A 16,722-nucleotide genomic window follows, 5' to 3' on the forward strand; every position below is an offset into this window, starting at 1 on the left:
GCTTAACGATCCGGTTCTTTGTCGGTTCCCTTATCGATTCTCATTTGGAGAAAAAGGACAACAAACCGGTCGATCAGCATCAACTTTGTTTAGTTTAGAAGTAACACGAGTCATGACCTCACAAACCCAACAACGGTGAGGTCCACATTGGTCTATCCTGGCCTGGGTAATTTAACTCTTCCTGCTCTGGTGAAAGGAGAAGCTGGAGGTAGAGGTGAACTGGGGGTAGTACCACCAGCCTCTGGCTCTGAGCCAGTCAGGCTCTGTCTCTCATGATTTCATCTAAATGTAATGCCTGAGAAGGCATTCATTTAACCTTAACCGTTACTAACAGCAGCTTTTACAATCAGGCAAATGGCGCTAACATGATAGGCAGTGTTTGTTAGTTAGTTACCTGCAGTGTTAGCCGAGGACATGCTAACGTTGCTAACGTTGCTGGGTTCAGATTCACCAACGTTAGTCCGGAGCGGATCGAAAACGCGACATTCATTCATAGTTATTGCATGTTGGTAGTATTTCCTCCCTTTGGTGAAATATTCACTTTGCAAGTTGCCCTGTTGTCGTCTTTTTTAGGGATGTGTAACCAAACTTTCCAGCGTTTGTACCGCTTGGGCGCCATGTTTACTGTTGGCTGCTGGCTGCGCTGGACTCGCCACGCAACGCTGCGTGATGATGTCATTCGCGCCCACTGGAATCGATAAGGGAACGTTTGCAAAATCGCCAAAACGATTCCAAGGAACTGAAACACTGGGAACCGGTTCTCAACAAGAACCGGTTCTCGATTCCCATCCCTACTCACACAGCTCACAGTCACTCTAAACCAGAGCCGAACCTGATGAAACATTCACAGAAAAGATTTCAGACTGCTGAGTTTCTCATCAACATGTTGAATCCAGGACGTGTTGCTCTGGCTCGTCCACACTCCAGAGTACAGATGGTGGAAATAAGCACTTTGAAAGTGTTCGTTCTTTTAATTCCTGGGTCTTATTGTGGAAACAGGATGGTTCTCAGTAATAACATGTAATAACTGAGTAATAACACAATAACAACTGAGTTATAACTGAATAATAACACAGTAATAACTGAGTAGTAACTAAGTATTAACAGTAATAACACAGTAATAACTGAGTTATAACTAATTATAACTGAGTAATAACTAAGTAATAACTAAGTAATAACTGAGTAATAACAGTAATAACTGAGTAATAACAGAGTAGTAACTGATTAATAACTAGACAACGTGTATCTGCATCAGAACAGCTGTTAGTTACCTGGAAGAAGCTACTTTCCAGCGTATCAAAGACTTGTCAAAGTGTTCTGTGCTTCATCTGAAAGAAAACTTTACATTTTAAAGGATTTCAACAGGCTGGAGCTAAAAAAAAAGGTCAGAGATAAAGAGCCAGTAAAGAAAAAGGAAAATCAGCCGTTTGTTCATTGTTTCGTTTTATTTTGAGTAACAGAAGTTTCTCAGGAACAGATCCGACAGGACACTCGGGGAATCGAACCTGCGACGTTGACGACACGCTCAGCGTGTCCGCGTCACGGCAGAGTGACACATACACTGAGAATAATTACATGGTGCTGATCGGTGCGGATCGCCACAAAGTCTGACACAGAATGATGCGTCCACTGTCTCCGCTGGACACAGGAAGTGACATTTGAGGTCAGTAGATGTCCTGGTCATAGTCTGAGGTGTCCATCAGCTGCTTCATCTCAGACATACTGTTGGCCAGGAAGGACGACAGCTCCTCTGAGAGACAGACAGGTGGGGACAGGTGAGGAAAAGGTGAGGACAGGTGGGGAGAAGGTGAGGACAGGTGAGGAGAAGGTGAGGAAAAGGTGAGGACAGGTGGAGAGAAGGTGAGGACAGGTGAGGAAAAGGTGAGGACAGGTGGGGAGAAGGTGAGGACAGGTGAGGAAAAGGTGAGGACAGGTGAGGAAAAGGTGAGGACAGGTGGAGAGAAGGTGAGGACAGGTGAGGACAGGTGAGGAAAAGGTGAGGACAGGTGGAGAGAAGGTGAGGACAGGTGAGGAAAAGGTGAGGACAGGTGGGGAGAAGGTGAGGACAGGTGAGGAAAAGGTGAGGACAGGTGAGGAAAAGGTGAGGACAGGTGGAGAGAAGGTGAGGACAGGTGAGGAAAAGGTGAGGACAGGTGAGGAAAAGGTGAGGACAGGTGAGGACAGGTGAGGAAAAGGTGGGGACAGGTGGGGAGAAGGTGAGGACAGGTGAGGAAAAGGTGAGGACAGGTGGAGAGAAGGTGAGGACAGGTGAGGAAAAGGTGAGGACAGGTGGGGAGAAGGTGAGGACAGGTGAGGAAAAGGTGAGGACAGGTGAGGAAAAGGTGAGGACAGGTGGAGAGAAGGTGAGGACAGGTGAGGACAGGTGAGGAAAAGGTGAGGACAGGTGGAGAGAAGGTGAGGACAGGTGAGGAAAAGGTGAGGACAGGTGGGGAGAAGGTGAGGACAGGTGAGGAAAAGGTGAGGACAGGTGAGGAAAAGGTGAGGACAGGTGGAGAGAAGGTGAGGACAGGTGAGGACAGGTGAGGAAAAGGTGAGGACAGGTGAGGAAAAGGTGAGGACAGGTGAGGACAGGTGAGGAAAAGGTGGGGACAGGTGGGGAGAAGGTGAGGACAGGTGGGGAGAAGGTGAGGACAGGTGAGGAAAAGGTGAGGACAGGTGGAGAGAAGGTGAGGACAGGTGAGGAAAAGGTGAGGACAGGTGGGGAGAAGGTGAGGACAGGTGAGGAAAAGGTGAGGACAGGTGGAGAGAAGGTGAGGACAGGTGAGGAAAAGGTGAGGACAGGTGAGGAAAAGGTGAGGACAGGTTGAGAGAAGGTGAGGACAGGTGAGGAAAAGGTGAGGACAGGTGGAGAGAAGGTGAGGACAGGTGAGGAAAAGGTGAGGACAGGTGAGGAAAAGGTGAGGACAGGTGAGGACAGGTGGGGAAAAGGTGAGGACAGGTGAGGAAAAGGTGAGGACAGGTGGGGAAAAGGTGAGGACAGGTGAGGACAGGTGTGGAAAAGGTGAGGAGAGGTGAGGAAAAGGTGGGGACAGGTGAGGACAGGTGAAGACAAGTGAGGAAAAGGTGAGGACAGGTGGGGAAAAGGTGAGGACAGATGAGGACAGGTGGGAAAAAGGTGAGGAAAAGGTGAGGACAGGTGAGGACAGGTGAGGAAAAGGTGAGGACAGGTGGGGAAAAGGTGAGGACAGGTGAGGACAGGTGGGGACAGGTGAGGACAAGTGAGGAAAAGGTGAGGACAGGTGGGGAAAAGGTGAGGACAGGTGAGGAAAAGGTGAGGACAGGTGTGGAAAAGGTGAGGACAGGTGAGGAAAAGGTGAGGACAGGTGGGGAGAAGGTGAGGACAGGTGAGGAAAAGGTGGGGACAGGTGAGGACAGATGAGGACAGGTGAGGAAAAGGTGAGGACAGGTGGGGAGAAGGTGAGGACAGGTGAGGAAAAGGTGGGGACAGGTGAGGACAGGTGAGGAAAAGGTGAGGAAAAGGTGAGGACAGGTGGGGAAAAGGTGAGGACAGATGAGGACAGGTGAGGAAAAGGTGGGGACAGGTGAGGAAAAGGTGAGGAAAAGGTGAGGACAGGTGGGGAAAAGGTGGGGACAGGTGAGGACAGGTGAGGAAAAGGTGGGGACAGGTGAGGAAAAGGTGAGGACAGGTGGGGAAAAGGTGGGGACAGGTGAGGACAGGTGGGGACAGGTGAAGACAAGTGAGGAAAAGGTGAGGACAGGTGGGGAAAAGGTGAGGACAGATGAGGACAGGTGAAGACAGGTGGTGAAAAGGTGAGGACAGGTGAGGAAAAGGTGAGGACAGGTGGGGAAAAGGTGGGGACAGGTGAGGACAGGTGAGGAAAAGGTGGGGACAGGTGAGGAAAAGGTGAGGAAAAGGTGAGGACAGGTGGGGACAGGTGAGGACAGGTGAAGACAAGTGAGGAAAAGGTGAGGACAGGTGGGGAAAAGGTGAGGACAGATGAGGACAGGTGGGAAAAAGGTGAGGACAGATTAGGACAGGTGAAGACAGGTGGGGAAAAGTGAGGACAGGTGAGGACAGGTGAGGAAAAGGTGAGGACAGGTGGGGAGAAGGTGAGGACAGATGAGGACAGGTGAGGAAAAGGTGGGGACAGGTGAGGAAAAGGTGAGGACAGGTGAGGAAAAGGTGAGGAAAAGGTGAGGACAGGTGAGGACAGGTGAGGAAAAGGTGAGGACAGGTGGGGACAGGTGAGGACAGGTGAGGAAAAGGTGAGGACAGGTGAGGAAAAGGTGAGGACAGGTGAGGAAAAGGTGAGGACAGGTGGGGAAAAGGTGAGGACAGATGAGGACAGGTGGGAAAAAGGTGAGGACAGATTAGGACAGGTGAAGACAGGTGGGGAAAAGTGAGGACAAGTGAGGACCGGTGAAGAAAAGTGAGTAAAGGTGAAGACAGGTGAGGAAAGGTGAGGACAGGTGGGGACAAGTGGGGACAGGTGAGGAAAAGTGAGGACAAGTGAGGACAGGTGGGGACAGGTGAGGAAAGGTGGGGACAGGTGAGGAAAGGTGAGGACAAGTGAGGACAGGTGGGGACAGGTGAGTAAAGGTGGGGACAGGAAAGGACAGGTGAGGAAAAGGTGAGGACAGGTGGGGAAAAGGTGAGGACAGGTGAGGACAGGTGAAGACAAGTGAGGAAAAGGTGAGGACAGGTGGGGAAAAGGTGAGGACAGATGAGGACAGGTGGGAAAAAGGTGAGGACAGATTAGGACAGGTGAAGACAGGTGAGGACAGGTGAGGAAAAGGTGAGGACAGGTGGGGAGAAGGTGAGGACAGATGAGGACAGGTGAGGAAAAGGTGGGGACAGGTGAGGACAGGTGAGAAAAAGGTGAGGACAGGTGAGGAAAAGGTGAGGACAGGTGGGGAAAAGGTGAGGACAGGTGAGGAAAAGGTGGGGACAGATGAGGACAGGTGAGGAAAAGGTGGGGACAGGTGAGGACAGGTGAGGAAAAGGTGAGGACAGGTGGGGACAGGTGAGGACAGGTGAGGAAAAGGTGGGGAAAAGGTGAGGACAGGTGAGGACAGGTGGGGACAGGTGAGGACAGGTGAAGACAAGTGAGGAAAAGGTGAGGACAGGTGGGGAAAAGGTGAGGACAGATGAGGACAGGTGGGAAAAAGGTGAGGACAGATTAGGACAGGTGAAGACAGGTGGGGAAAAGTGAGGACAAGTGAGGACCGGTGAGGAAAAGTGAGTAAAGGTGAAGACAGGTGAGGAAAGGTGAGGACAGGTGGGGACAAGTGGGGACAGGTGAGGAAAAGTGAGGACAAGTGAGGACAGGTGGGGACAGGTGAGTAAAGGTGGGGACAGGTGAGGAAAGGTGAGGACAGGTGAGGAAAGGTGGGGACAGGTGAGTAAAGGTGGGGACAGGAAAGGACAGGTGGGGACAGGTGAAGACAGGTGAGGACAGACGAGGACAGGTGAGGAAAAGTGAGGAAAGGTGGGGACAGGTGAATAAAGGTGGGGACAGGTGAGTATAGGTGAAGAAAGGTGGGGACAGGTGAGGAAAAGGTGAGGACAAGTGAGGACAGTTGGTGTAAAGTGCGGACAGGTGGGGACAGCTGAGGATGGGTCAGGAAAAGGTGAGGACAGGTGAAGACAGGCGAGTACGGGTGAGGACAGGAAAGGACAGGGAAGGACAGGTGGGGACAGGTGGGGACAGGCGGGGACAGGCGGGGACAGGTGAGGACAGGTGATGTAAAGTGAGGACAGGTGGGGACAGGCGAGGACAGGTGAGGAGGGGTGAGGACAGGTGAAGACAGGCGAGTACGGGTGAGGACAGGAAAGGACAGGTGGGGACAGGCGAGGAAAGGTGGGGACAGGTGAGGACAGGTGAAGACAAGTGAGGAAAAGGTGAGGACAGGTGGGGAAAAGGTGAGGACAGATTAGGACAGGTGAAGACAGGTGGGGAAAAGTGAGGACAGGTGAGGACAGGTGAGGAAAAGGTGAGGACAGGTGGGGAGAAGGTGACGACAGATGAGGACAGGTGAGGAAAAGGTGGGGACAGGTGAGGACAGGTGAGGAAAAGGTGAGGACAGGTGGGGAAAAGGTGAGGACAGGTGAGGAAAAGGTGGGGACAGATGAGGACAGGTGAGGAAAAGGTGGGGACAGGTGAGGACAGGTGAGGACAGGTGAGGAAAAGGTGAGGACAGGTGGGGACAGGTGAGGACAGGTGAGGAAAAGGTGAGGACAGGTGAGGACAGGTGAGGAAAAGGTGAGGACAGGTGAGGAAAAGGTGAGGACAGGTGGGGAAAAGGTGAGGACAGGTGAGGACAGGTGGGGACAGGTGAGGACAGGTGGGGACAGGTGAGGACAGGTGAAGACAAGTGAGGAAAAGGTGAGGACAGATGAGGACAGGTGGGAAAAAGGTGAGGACAGATTAGGACAGGTGAAGACAGGTGGGGAAAAGTGAGGACAAGTGAGGACCGGTGAGGAAAAGTGAGTATAGGTGAAGACAGGTGAGGAAAGGTGAGGACAGGTGGGGACAAGTGGGGACAGGTGAGGAAAAGTGAGGACAAGTGAGGACAGGTGGGGACAGGTGAGTAAAGGTGGGGACAGGTGAGGAAAGGTGAGGACAAGTGAGGACAGGTGGGGACAGGTGAGTAAAGGTGGGGACAGGAAAGGACAGGTGGGGACAGGTGAAGACAGGTGAGGACAGACGAGGACAGGTGAGGAAAAGTGGGGACAGGTGAATAAAGGTGGGGACAGGTGAGTATAGGTGAAGAAAGGTGGGGACAGGTGAGGAAAAGGTGAGGACAAGTAAGGACAGTTGGTGTAAAGTACGGACAGGTAGGGACAGGTGGGGACAGCTGAGGATGGGTCAGGAAAAGGTGAGGACAGGTGAAGACAGGCGAGTACGGGTGAGGACAGGAAAGGACAGGGAAGGACAGGTGGGGACAGGCGAGGAAAGGTGGGGACAGGTGAGGAAAAGTGAGGACAGGTGAGGAAAAGTGAGGAAAAGGTGAGGACAGGTGAAGACAGGCGAGTACGGGTGAGGACAGGAAAGGACAGGGAAGGACAGGTGGGGACAGGCGGGGACAGGCGGTGACAGGTGAGGACAGGTGAGTATAGGTGAAGACAGGTGAGGACAGGTGAGGAAAAGTGAGGACAGGTGAGGACAGGTGAGTATACGTGAAGACAGGTGAGGACAGGTGAGTATACGTGAAGACAGGTGGGGACAGGTGAGTAAAGGTGAGGACAAGTGAGTATAGGTGAAGACAGATGGGGACAGGTGAGGAAAAGTGAGGACAGGTGAGGACAGGTGAGTATAGGTGAAGACAGATGAGGACAGGTGAGGACAACTGAGTATAGGTGAAGAAAGGTGAGGACAGGTGAGGAAAAGTGAGGACAGGTGAGGACAGGTGAGTATACGTGAAGACAGGTGGGGAGAGGTGAGTAAAGGTGAGGACAAGGGAGTATAGGTGAAGACAGGTGGGGACAGGTGAGGAAAAGTGAGTAAAGGTAAAGACAGGTGGGGAAAAGGCGAGGACAGGTGGGGACAGGTGAGGACGGGTGAGTATAGGTGAAGACAGGTGGGGACAGGTGAGTAAAGGTGAGGACAAGTGAGTATAGGTGAAGACAGGTGGGGACAGGTGAGTAAAGGTGAGTATACGTGAAGACAGGTGAGGACAGGTGAGGAAAAGTGAGGACAGGTGAGGACAGGTGAGTATAGGTGAAGACAGATGAGGACAGATGAGGACAAGTGAGTATAGGTGAAGACAGGTGAGGACAGGTGAGGACAAGTGAGTATAGGTGAGGAAAAGTGAGGACAGGTGAGGACAGGTGAGTATACGTGAAGACAGGTGAGGACAGGTGAGGAAAAGTGAGGACAGGTGAGGACAGGTGAGTATAGGTGAAGACAGATGAGGACAAGTGAGTATAGGTGAAGACAGGTGAGGACAGGTGAGGAAAAGTGAGGACAGGTGAGGACAGGTGAGTATACGTGAAGACAGGTGGGGACAGGTGAGTAAAGGTGAGGACAAGTGAGTATAGGTGAAGACAGATGGGGACAGGTGAGGAAAAGTGAGGACAGGTGAGGAAAAGTGAGGACAGGTGAGGACAGGTGAGGAAAGGTGAGGACAGGTGAGGACAGGTGAGTAAAGGTGAGGACAAGTGAGTATAGGTGAAGACAGGTGGGGACAGGTGAGGACAAGTGAGTATAGGTGAGGAAAAGTGAGGACAGGTGAGGACAGGTGAGTATACGTGAAGACAGGTGAGGACAGGTGAGGAAAAGTGAGGACAGGTGAGGACAGGTGAGTATACGTGAAGACAGGTGAGGACAGATGAGGACAAGTGAGTATAGGTGAAGACAGGTGAGGACAGGTGAGGAAAAGTGAGGACAGGTGAGGACAGGTGAGTATAGGTGAAGACAGGTGAGGACAGGTGAGGAAAAGTGAGGACAGGTGAGTATAGGTGAAGACAGGTGAGGACAGGTGAGTATAGGTGAGGACAAGGGAGGACAGGTGAGGACAGGTGAGTATAGGTGAAGACAGGTGAGGACAGGTGAGTATAGGTGAGGACAAGGGAGGACAGGTGAGGACAGGTGAGGACAAGTGAGTAAAGGTGAGGACAGGTGAGTATAGGTGAAGACAGGTGAGGACAGGTGAGTATAGGTGAGGACAAGGGAGGACAGGTGAGGACGGATGAGGAAAAGGTGAGGACAGGTGAGGAGAGGAAAAGGTGGGGACAGGTGAGAACAGGTGAGGAAAAGGTGAGGACGGGTGAGGACAGGTGAGGAAAAGGTGAGGACAGGTGAAGACAAGTGAGGACGGGTGAGGATGGGTGAGGACAGGTGAGTATAGGTGAAGACAGGTGAAGACAAGTGAGGACAGGTGAGGACAGGTGAGGATGGGTGAGGACAGGTGAGGAAAAGGTGAGGACAGGTGAGGACAGGTAAGGAAAAGGTGAGGACAGGTGAGGAGAGGAAAAGGTGGGGACAGGTGAGAACAGGTGAGGAAAAGGTGAGGACGGGTGAGGACAGGTGAGGAAAAGGTGAGGACAGGTGAAGACAAGTGAGGACGGGTGAGGATGGGTGAGGACAGGTGAGTATAGGTGAAGACAGGTGAGGACAGGTGAGTATAGGTGAAGACAAGTGAGGAAAAGGTGAGGACAGGTGAAGACAAGTGAGGACAGGTGAGGACAGGTGAGGAAAAGTGAGGACGGGTGAGGATGGGTGAGGACCGGTGAGGAAAGGTGAGGACAGGTGGGGACAAGTGGGGACAGGTGAGGACAGGTGAGTATAGGTGAGGACAAGTGAGGACAGGTGAAGAAAAGTGAGTAAAGGTAAAGACAGGTGGGGAAAAGGTGAGGACAGGTGGGGACGGGTGAGGAAAAGTGAGGACAGGTGAGGACGGGTGAGTATAGGTGAAGACAGGTGGGGACAGATGAGTAAAGGTGAGGACAAGGGAGTATAGGTGAAGACAGGTGGGGACAGATGAGTAAAGGTGAGGACAAGGGAGTATAGGTGAAGACAGGTGGGGACAGGTGAGGAAAAGTGAGTATAGGTGAAGACAGGTGGGGACAGGTGAGTAAAGGTGAGGACAAGTGAGTATAGGTGAAGACAGGTGGGGACAGGTGAGTAAAGGTGAGGACAAGTGAGTATAGGTGAAGACAGGTGGGGACAGGTGAGTAAAGGTGAGGACAAGTGAGTATAGGTGAAGACAGGTGAGGACAGGTGAGGAAAAGGTGAGGACAGGTGAGTATAGGTGAAGACAGGTGAGGACAGATGAGTATAGGTGAAGACAGGTGAGGACAGGTGAGGAAAGGTGAGTATAGGTGAAGACAGGTGAGTAAAGGTGAGGACAAGTGAGTATAGGTGAAGACAGGTGAGGACAGGTGAGGAAAGGTGAGGAAAAGTGAGGACAGGTGAGGACAGGTGAGTATAGGTGAAGACAGGTGGGGACAGGTGAGTAAAGGTGAAGACAGATGAGGACAGGTGAGGACAAGTGAGTTTAGGTGAAGACAGGTGAGGACAGGTGAAGACAAGTGAGGACAGGTGAGGACAGGTAAGGAAAATTGAGGACAGGTGGGGACAGGTGAGTTAAGGTGAGGACAAGGGAGTATAGGTGAAGACAGGTAAGGACAGGTGAGTATAGGTGAGGAAAAGGTGAGGACGGGTGAGGAAAAGGTGAGGACAGGTGAGAACAGGTGAGGAAAAGGTGAGGACGGGTGAGGACAGGTGAGGAAAAGGTGAGGACAGGTGAAGACAAGTGAGGACAGGTGAGGACAGGTGGGGAAAAGTGAGGACGGGTGAGGATGGGTGAGGACAGGTGAGGAAAAGGTGAGGACAGGTAAGGAAAATTGAGGACAGGTTGGGACAGGTGCGTTAAGGTGAAGACAAGTGAGTATAGGTGAAGACAGGTGAAGACAGGTAAGGAAAAGTGAGGACAGCTGAGGACAGGTGAGTAAAGGTGAGGACAAGTGAGTTTAGGTGAAGACAGGTGAGGACAGGTGAGGACAGGTGAAGACAAGTGAGGACAGGTGAGGACAGGTGAGGAAAAGTGAGGACGGGTGAGGATGGGTGAGGACCGGTGAGGAAAGGTGAGGACAGGTGGGGACAAGTGGGGACAGGTGAGGACAGGTGAGTATAGGTGAGGACAAGTGAGGACAGGTGAAGAAAAGTGAGTAAAGGTAAAGACAGGTGGGGAAAAGGTGAGGACAGGTGGGGACGGGTGAGGAAAAGTGAGTAAAGGTGAGGACAAGGGAGTATAGGTGAAGACAGGTGGGGACAGATGAGTAAAGGTGAGGACAAGGGAGTATAGGTGAAGACAGGTGGGGACAGGTGAGGAAAAGTGAGTATAGGTGAAGACAGGTGGGGACAGGTGAGTAAAGGTGAGGACAAGTGAGTATAGGTGAAGACAGGTGGGGACAGGTGAGTAAAGGTGAGGACAAGTGAGTATAGGTGAAGACAGGTGGGGACAGGTGAGTAAAGGTGAGGACAAGTGAGTATAGGTGAAGACAGGTGAGGACAGGTGAGGAAAAGGTGAGGACAGGTGAGTATAGGTGAAGACAGGTGAGGACAGGTGAGTATAGGTGAAGACAGGTGAGGACAGGTGAGGAAAGGTGAGTATAGGTGAAGACAGGTGAGTAAAGGTGAGGACAAGTGAGTATAGGTGAAGACAGGTGAGGACAGGTGAGGAAAGGTGAGGAAAAGTGAGGACAGGTGAGGACAGGTGAGTATAGGTGAAGACAGGTGGGGACAGGTGAGTAAAGGTGAAGACAGATGAGGACAGGTGAGGACAAGTGAGTTTAGGTGAAGACAGGTGAGGACAGGTGAAGACAAGTGAGGACAGGTGAGGACAGGTAAGGAAAATTGAGGACAGGTGGGGACAGGTGAGTTAAGGTGAGGACAAGGGAGTATAGGTGAAGACAGGTAAGGACAGGTGAGTATAGGTGAGGAAAAGGTGAGGACGGGTGAGGAAAAGGTGAGGACAGGTGAGAACAGGTGAGGAAAAGGTGAGGACGGGTGAGGACAGGTGAGGAAAAGGTGAGGACAGGTGAAGACAAGTGAGGACAGGTGGGGAAAAGTGAGGACGGGTGAGGATGGGTGAGGACAGGTGAGGAAAAGGTGAGGACAGGTAAGGAAAATTGAGGACAGGTTGGGACAGGTGCGTTAAGGTGAAGACAAGTGAGTATAGGTGAAGACAGGTGAAGACAGGTAAGGAAAAGTGAGGACAGCTGAGGACAGGTGAGTAAAGGTGAGGACAAGTGAGTTTAGGTGAAGACAGGTGAGGACAGGTGAGGACAGGTGAAGACAAGTGAGGACAGGTGAGGACAGGTAAGGAAAATTGAGGACAGGTGGGGACAAGTGAGTATAGGTGAAGACAGGTAAGGACAGGTGGGGACAAGTGAGTATAGGTGAAGACAGGTGAGGATAGGTGAGGAAAAGTGAGGACAGGTGAGGACAGGTGAGTATAGGTGAAGACAGGTGAGGACAGGTGAGTATAGGTGAAGACAGGTGAGGACAAGTGAGTTTAGGTGAAGACAGGTGAGGATAGGTGAGGAAAAGTGAGGACAGGTGAGGACAGGTGAGTATAGGTGAGGACAGGTGAGGAAAAGTGAGGACAGGTGAGTATAGGTGAAGACAGGTGAGGACAGGTGAGGACAAGTGAGTTTAGGTGAGGACAGGTGAGGAAAAGTGAGGACAGGTGAGTATAGGTGAAGACAGGTGAGGACAGGTGAGGACAAGTGAGTTTAGGTGAAGACAGGTGAGGACAGGTGAGGAAAAGTGAGGACAGGTGAGTATAGGTGAAGACAGGTAAGGACAGGTGAGTATAGGTGAAGACAGGTAAGGACAGGTGAGGACAAGTGAGGACAGGTGAGGACAGGTGAGTATAGGTGAAGACAGGTGAGGACAGGTGAGTATAGGTGAAGACAGGTGAGGACAGGTGAGGAAAAGTGAGGACAGGTGAGGACAAGTGAGTTTAGGTGAAGACAGGTTAGGACAGGTGAGGAAAAGTGAGGACAGGTGAGTATAGGTGAAGACAGGTGGGGACAGGTGAGTAAAGGTGAGGACAAGTGAGTATAGGTGAAGACAGGTGAGGACAGGTGAGGAAAAGTGAGGACGGGTGAGGACAGGTGAGTATAGGTGAAGACAGGTGGGGACAGGTGAGGACAAGGGAGGACAGGTGAGGACGGGTGAGGAAAAGGTGAGTATAGGTGAAGACAGGTGGGGACAGGTGAGTAAAGGTGAGGACAGGTGAGTATAGGTGAGGACAGGTGAGGACAGGTGGGGACAGGTGAGTAAAGGTGGGGACAGGTGAGGAAAAGGTGAGGACAGGTGATGTAAAGTGAGGACAGGTGGGGACAGGTGAGGACAGGCGAGGAAAAGTGAGGACATGTGAGGACAGGGGGGGACAGGCGAGGACAGGTGAGGACAAGTGAGGACAGGCGAGGACAGGTAGGGACAGGCGAGGAAAAGTGAGGACAAGTGAGGACAGGTGAGGATAGGTGGGGACAGGCGAAGAAAGGTGGGGACGGGTGGGGACGGGTGGGGACAGGTGGGGACAGGTGAGGACAAGTGAGGACAGGTGGGGACAGGTGGGGACAGGCGAAGAAAGGTGGGGACAGGTGGGGACAGGTGGGGACAGGTGGGGACAGGTGGGGACAGGTGGGGACAGGTGGGGACAGGTGGTCTCACTCACCTGCTCCCAGGACTCCCAGTACAGCTGAGGCGGACACAGATCCCAGGTTGTTATGCGCAGTGCACCGATAGGTTCCAGAGTCACCTGGCTCCGCCCCCTCAATCTGCAGCCAACTGGAAAGCTCGAATTTAAGAGGACCACCCCTGGACTAGAAGACAGAGGACATGTTGGACTGCTCCTTTAACAGGGGGCGGGGCTGCAGCTTCAGGTGTCAGGCGTACCTGTACAGAGATGTGGGGGTCGTCCCCAGGCAGGACCACGTCCCCTCCGTCCTTCCTCCAGTCGATCAGCGCCATCGGGAACGCAAAGACCTCACAGAGGAGGACCAGGCTGCTGCCTGTCCCATTCACCTGGCTCTGAGGGGGGACCTTAATGACAGGGACTGAGACACAGGTGGGACAGGTGAGACAGACAGGTGAGCTACATACAGGTGAGCTACACACAGGTGAGCTACATGCTACATACAGGTGAGCTACATGCTACATACAGATGAGCTACACACAGGTGAGCTACACACAGGTTAGCTACATACAGGTGAGCTACACACAGGTGAGCTACACACCGGTGAGCTACACACCGGTGAGCTACACACAGGTGAGCTACACACAGGTGAGCTACATACAGGTGAGCTACACACCGGTGAGCTACACACCAGTGAGCTACATACAGGTGAGCTACACACAGGTGAGCTACACACCGGTGAGCTACACACAGGTGAGCTACACACAGGTGAGCTACATACAGGTGAGTTACATACAGGTGAGCTACACACAGGTGAGCTACATGCTACATACAGGTGAGCTACACACAGGTGAGCTACATACAGGTGAGTTACACACAGGTGAGCTGCACACAGGTGAGCTACATACAGGTGAGCTACACACAGGTGAGCTACATACAGGTGAGCTACATGCTACATACAGGTGAGCTACACACAGGTGAGCTACACACAGGTGAGCTACACACAGGTGAGCTACACACAGGTGAGCTACATACAGGTGAGCTACACACAGGTGAGCTACATGCTACATACAGGTGAGCTACACACAGGTGAGCTACATACAGGTGAGTTACACACAGGTGAGCTACATACAGGTGAGCTACATGCTACATACAGGTGAGCTACATACAGGTGAGCTACATACAGGTGAGCTACACACCGGTGAGCTACACACCGGTGAGCTACACACCGGTGAGCTACATACCGGTGAGCTACATACAGGTGAGCTACACACAAGTGAGCTACACACAAGTGAGCTACATACAGGTGAGCTACATGCTACATACAGGTGAGCTACACACAGGTGAGCTACACACAGGTGAGCTACATGCTGCACACAGGTGAGCTACATGCTGCACACAGGTGAGCTACATGCTACACACAGGTGAGCTACATACAGGTGAGCTACACACAGGTGAGCTACATGCTACATACAGGTGAGCTACATACAGGTGAGCTACACACAGGTGAGCTACATACAGGTGAGCTACATACAGGTGAGCTACATACAGGTGAGCTACACACAGGTGAGTTACATACAGGTGAGCTACATGCTACATACAGGTGAGCTACACACAGGTGAGCTACACACAGGTGAGTTACACACAGGTGAGTTACATACAGGTGAGTTACATACAGGTGAGCTACATGCTACACACAGGTGAGCTACACACAGGTGAGTTACACACAGGTGAGCTACATGCTACACACAGGTGAGCTACACACAGGTGAGCTACACACAGGTGAGTTACACACAGGTGAGTTACATACAGGTGAGCTACATGCTACATACAGGTGAGCTACATGCTACATACAGGTGAGCTACACACAGGTGAGCTACACACAGGTGAGTTACATACAGGTGAGCTACATGCTACACACAGGTGAGCTACACACAGGTGAGCTACATACAGGTGAGCTACACACAGGTGAGCTACACACAGGTGAGTTACACACAGGTGAGTTACACACAGGTGAGTTACATACAGGTGAGCTACATGCTACATACAGGTGAGCTACATGCTACATACAGGTGAGCTACACACAGGTGAGCTACACACAGGTGAGTTACATACAGGTGAGCTACATGCTACACACAGGTGAGCTACACACAGGTGAGCTACACACAGGTGAGCTACATACAGGTGAGCTACACACAGGTGAGCTACATACAGGTGAGCTACACACAGGTGAGCTACACACAGGTGAGTTACACACAGGTGAGCTACACACAGGTGAGCTACACACAGGTGAGCTACATACAGGTGAGTTACATACAGGTGAGCTACATACAGGTGAGCTACACACAGGTGAGCTACACACAGGTGAGTTACATACAGGTGAGCTACATACAGGTGAGCTACATGCTACATACAGGTGAGCTACACACAGGTGAGCTACACACAGGTGAGACACACACAGGTGAGACACAGACAGGTGAGACAGGTGTCCTCACCTGTCCTGCAGGGGCCCGTCCCGCTGCTCCGCAGCTCCGGTTGGGAGAACTGGGCCTCTCGGAACCGACACATGTTCATGTAGGTGGTTCCGTCGCTGCCGCACAGCGGCTGCTGGTCCTGGCACACGCACACGCACTCCTCCTCCTCCCCCTCCTCCTCCTCCTCCTCCTCCTCCCCCCCTCCGGCTCCCCCTGCGGGCCGCGGCTCCGCCCGGCACCGCAGCCCGGTCCCGCACAGCCCGTAGAACACGCTCCGGGCCCCCGGGTCGCAGGCTTGCCCCTCCAGGTTCCCGCACTCCTCACAGCAGCCGCAGGGGTCCGGAACCAGCCCGGCCCGGCAGCCGCGGGTCTCCGGGCACAGGTCCGGCTCACACGGCCCGCAGCTCGCAGAACCGCCGGTTCCGTTCTGCCCCAGCTCGCCTCCCAGCGCCTCATCCAGCAGGTCGTAGTCCCGCAGCGGGTCGGTGCCGAGGTCCGGCAGCCGGTTCGGTACGGCCCGGCATGTGTGCACAAAGAGGCTCAGAAGAACCAGAACCCGCATCTTCACCCGGACCGGGGATCCGGGTCAGCTCCAGCCGAGAAATCCGCGCGTCTGTCCCCAAGTTTCAGAACCAGAACTCACATTCCAGTCCGCCCGGACCTCCGAGAACAGCCGAGAATAGCCGGAGACACCCGAGCAGGCCGAGGTCCGGAGAGTCTCTGTGAGCTGAAGTTCCGAACTCTGTCTGAGGTCCGAACAGCTGAGCCGCAAGATCCAGTCTGCCAGAATAAAACAGCGCGCTTCCGGTCTGACCCTTCAAAATAAAAGGCTTCGTGGAGATAAACGTTTTGTTCAGAGACACATCATTTGTTCCCAATCCTTCTATCTATCTATCTATCTATCTATCTATCTCCATCTATCTATCTATCTATCTATCTATCTATCTATCTATCTATCTATCTATCTATCTATCTATCTATCTATCTCCATTTATCTATCTATCTATCTATCTATCTATCTATCTATCTATCTATCTATCTATCTATCTATCTATCTATCTATCTATCTATCTATCTATCTATCTATCTATCTCCATTTATCTATCTATCTATC

At 52.4% G+C, this 16,722-nt stretch overlaps 1 protein-coding gene across 1 annotated transcript; it reads right to left on the reverse strand.

Moving 5' to 3' along the window:
* Positions 1–1,442: 1,442 nt before the first annotated feature.
* On the reverse strand, positions 1,443–16,366 carry kazald3 (Kazal-type serine peptidase inhibitor domain 3). The gene is made up of 4 exons (XM_075468879.1): positions 15,630–16,366; positions 13,395–13,555; positions 13,174–13,321; positions 1,443–1,750 (listed from the first exon to the last, which is right to left on the reverse strand). The coding sequence occupies exons 1-4, from the start codon at positions 16,168–16,170 to the stop codon at positions 1,665–1,667; spliced, it is 936 nt and encodes a 311-aa protein (XP_075324994.1). The 5' UTR covers positions 16,171–16,366; the 3' UTR covers positions 1,443–1,664.
* Positions 16,367–16,722: the final 356 nt, after the last annotated feature.

Source organism: Odontesthes bonariensis, chromosome 6, assembly GCF_027942865.1.
Source record: "Odontesthes bonariensis isolate fOdoBon6 chromosome 6, fOdoBon6.hap1, whole genome shotgun sequence".
Lineage (NCBI taxonomy): Eukaryota > Metazoa > Chordata > Actinopteri > Atheriniformes > Atherinopsidae > Odontesthes > Odontesthes bonariensis.

What these genes read in the sequence shown, in the direction of transcription:
- kazald3 (XM_075468879.1), bottom strand. Translation starts at nt 16,170, where the DNA reads ATGCGGGTTCTGGTTCTTCTGAGCCTCTTTGTGCACACATGCCGGGCC. An exon ending in GACGGGCCCCTGCAGGACAG is followed by an intron (nt 13,556 to 15,629) that starts GTGAGGACACCT and finishes CCTGTGTCTCAG; the next exon opens with TCCCTGTCATTAAGGTCCCC. An exon ending in ACCCCCACATCTCTGTACAG is followed by an intron (nt 13,322 to 13,394) that starts GTACGCCTGACA and finishes TCTGTCTTCTAG; the next exon opens with TCCAGGGGTGGTCCTCTTAA.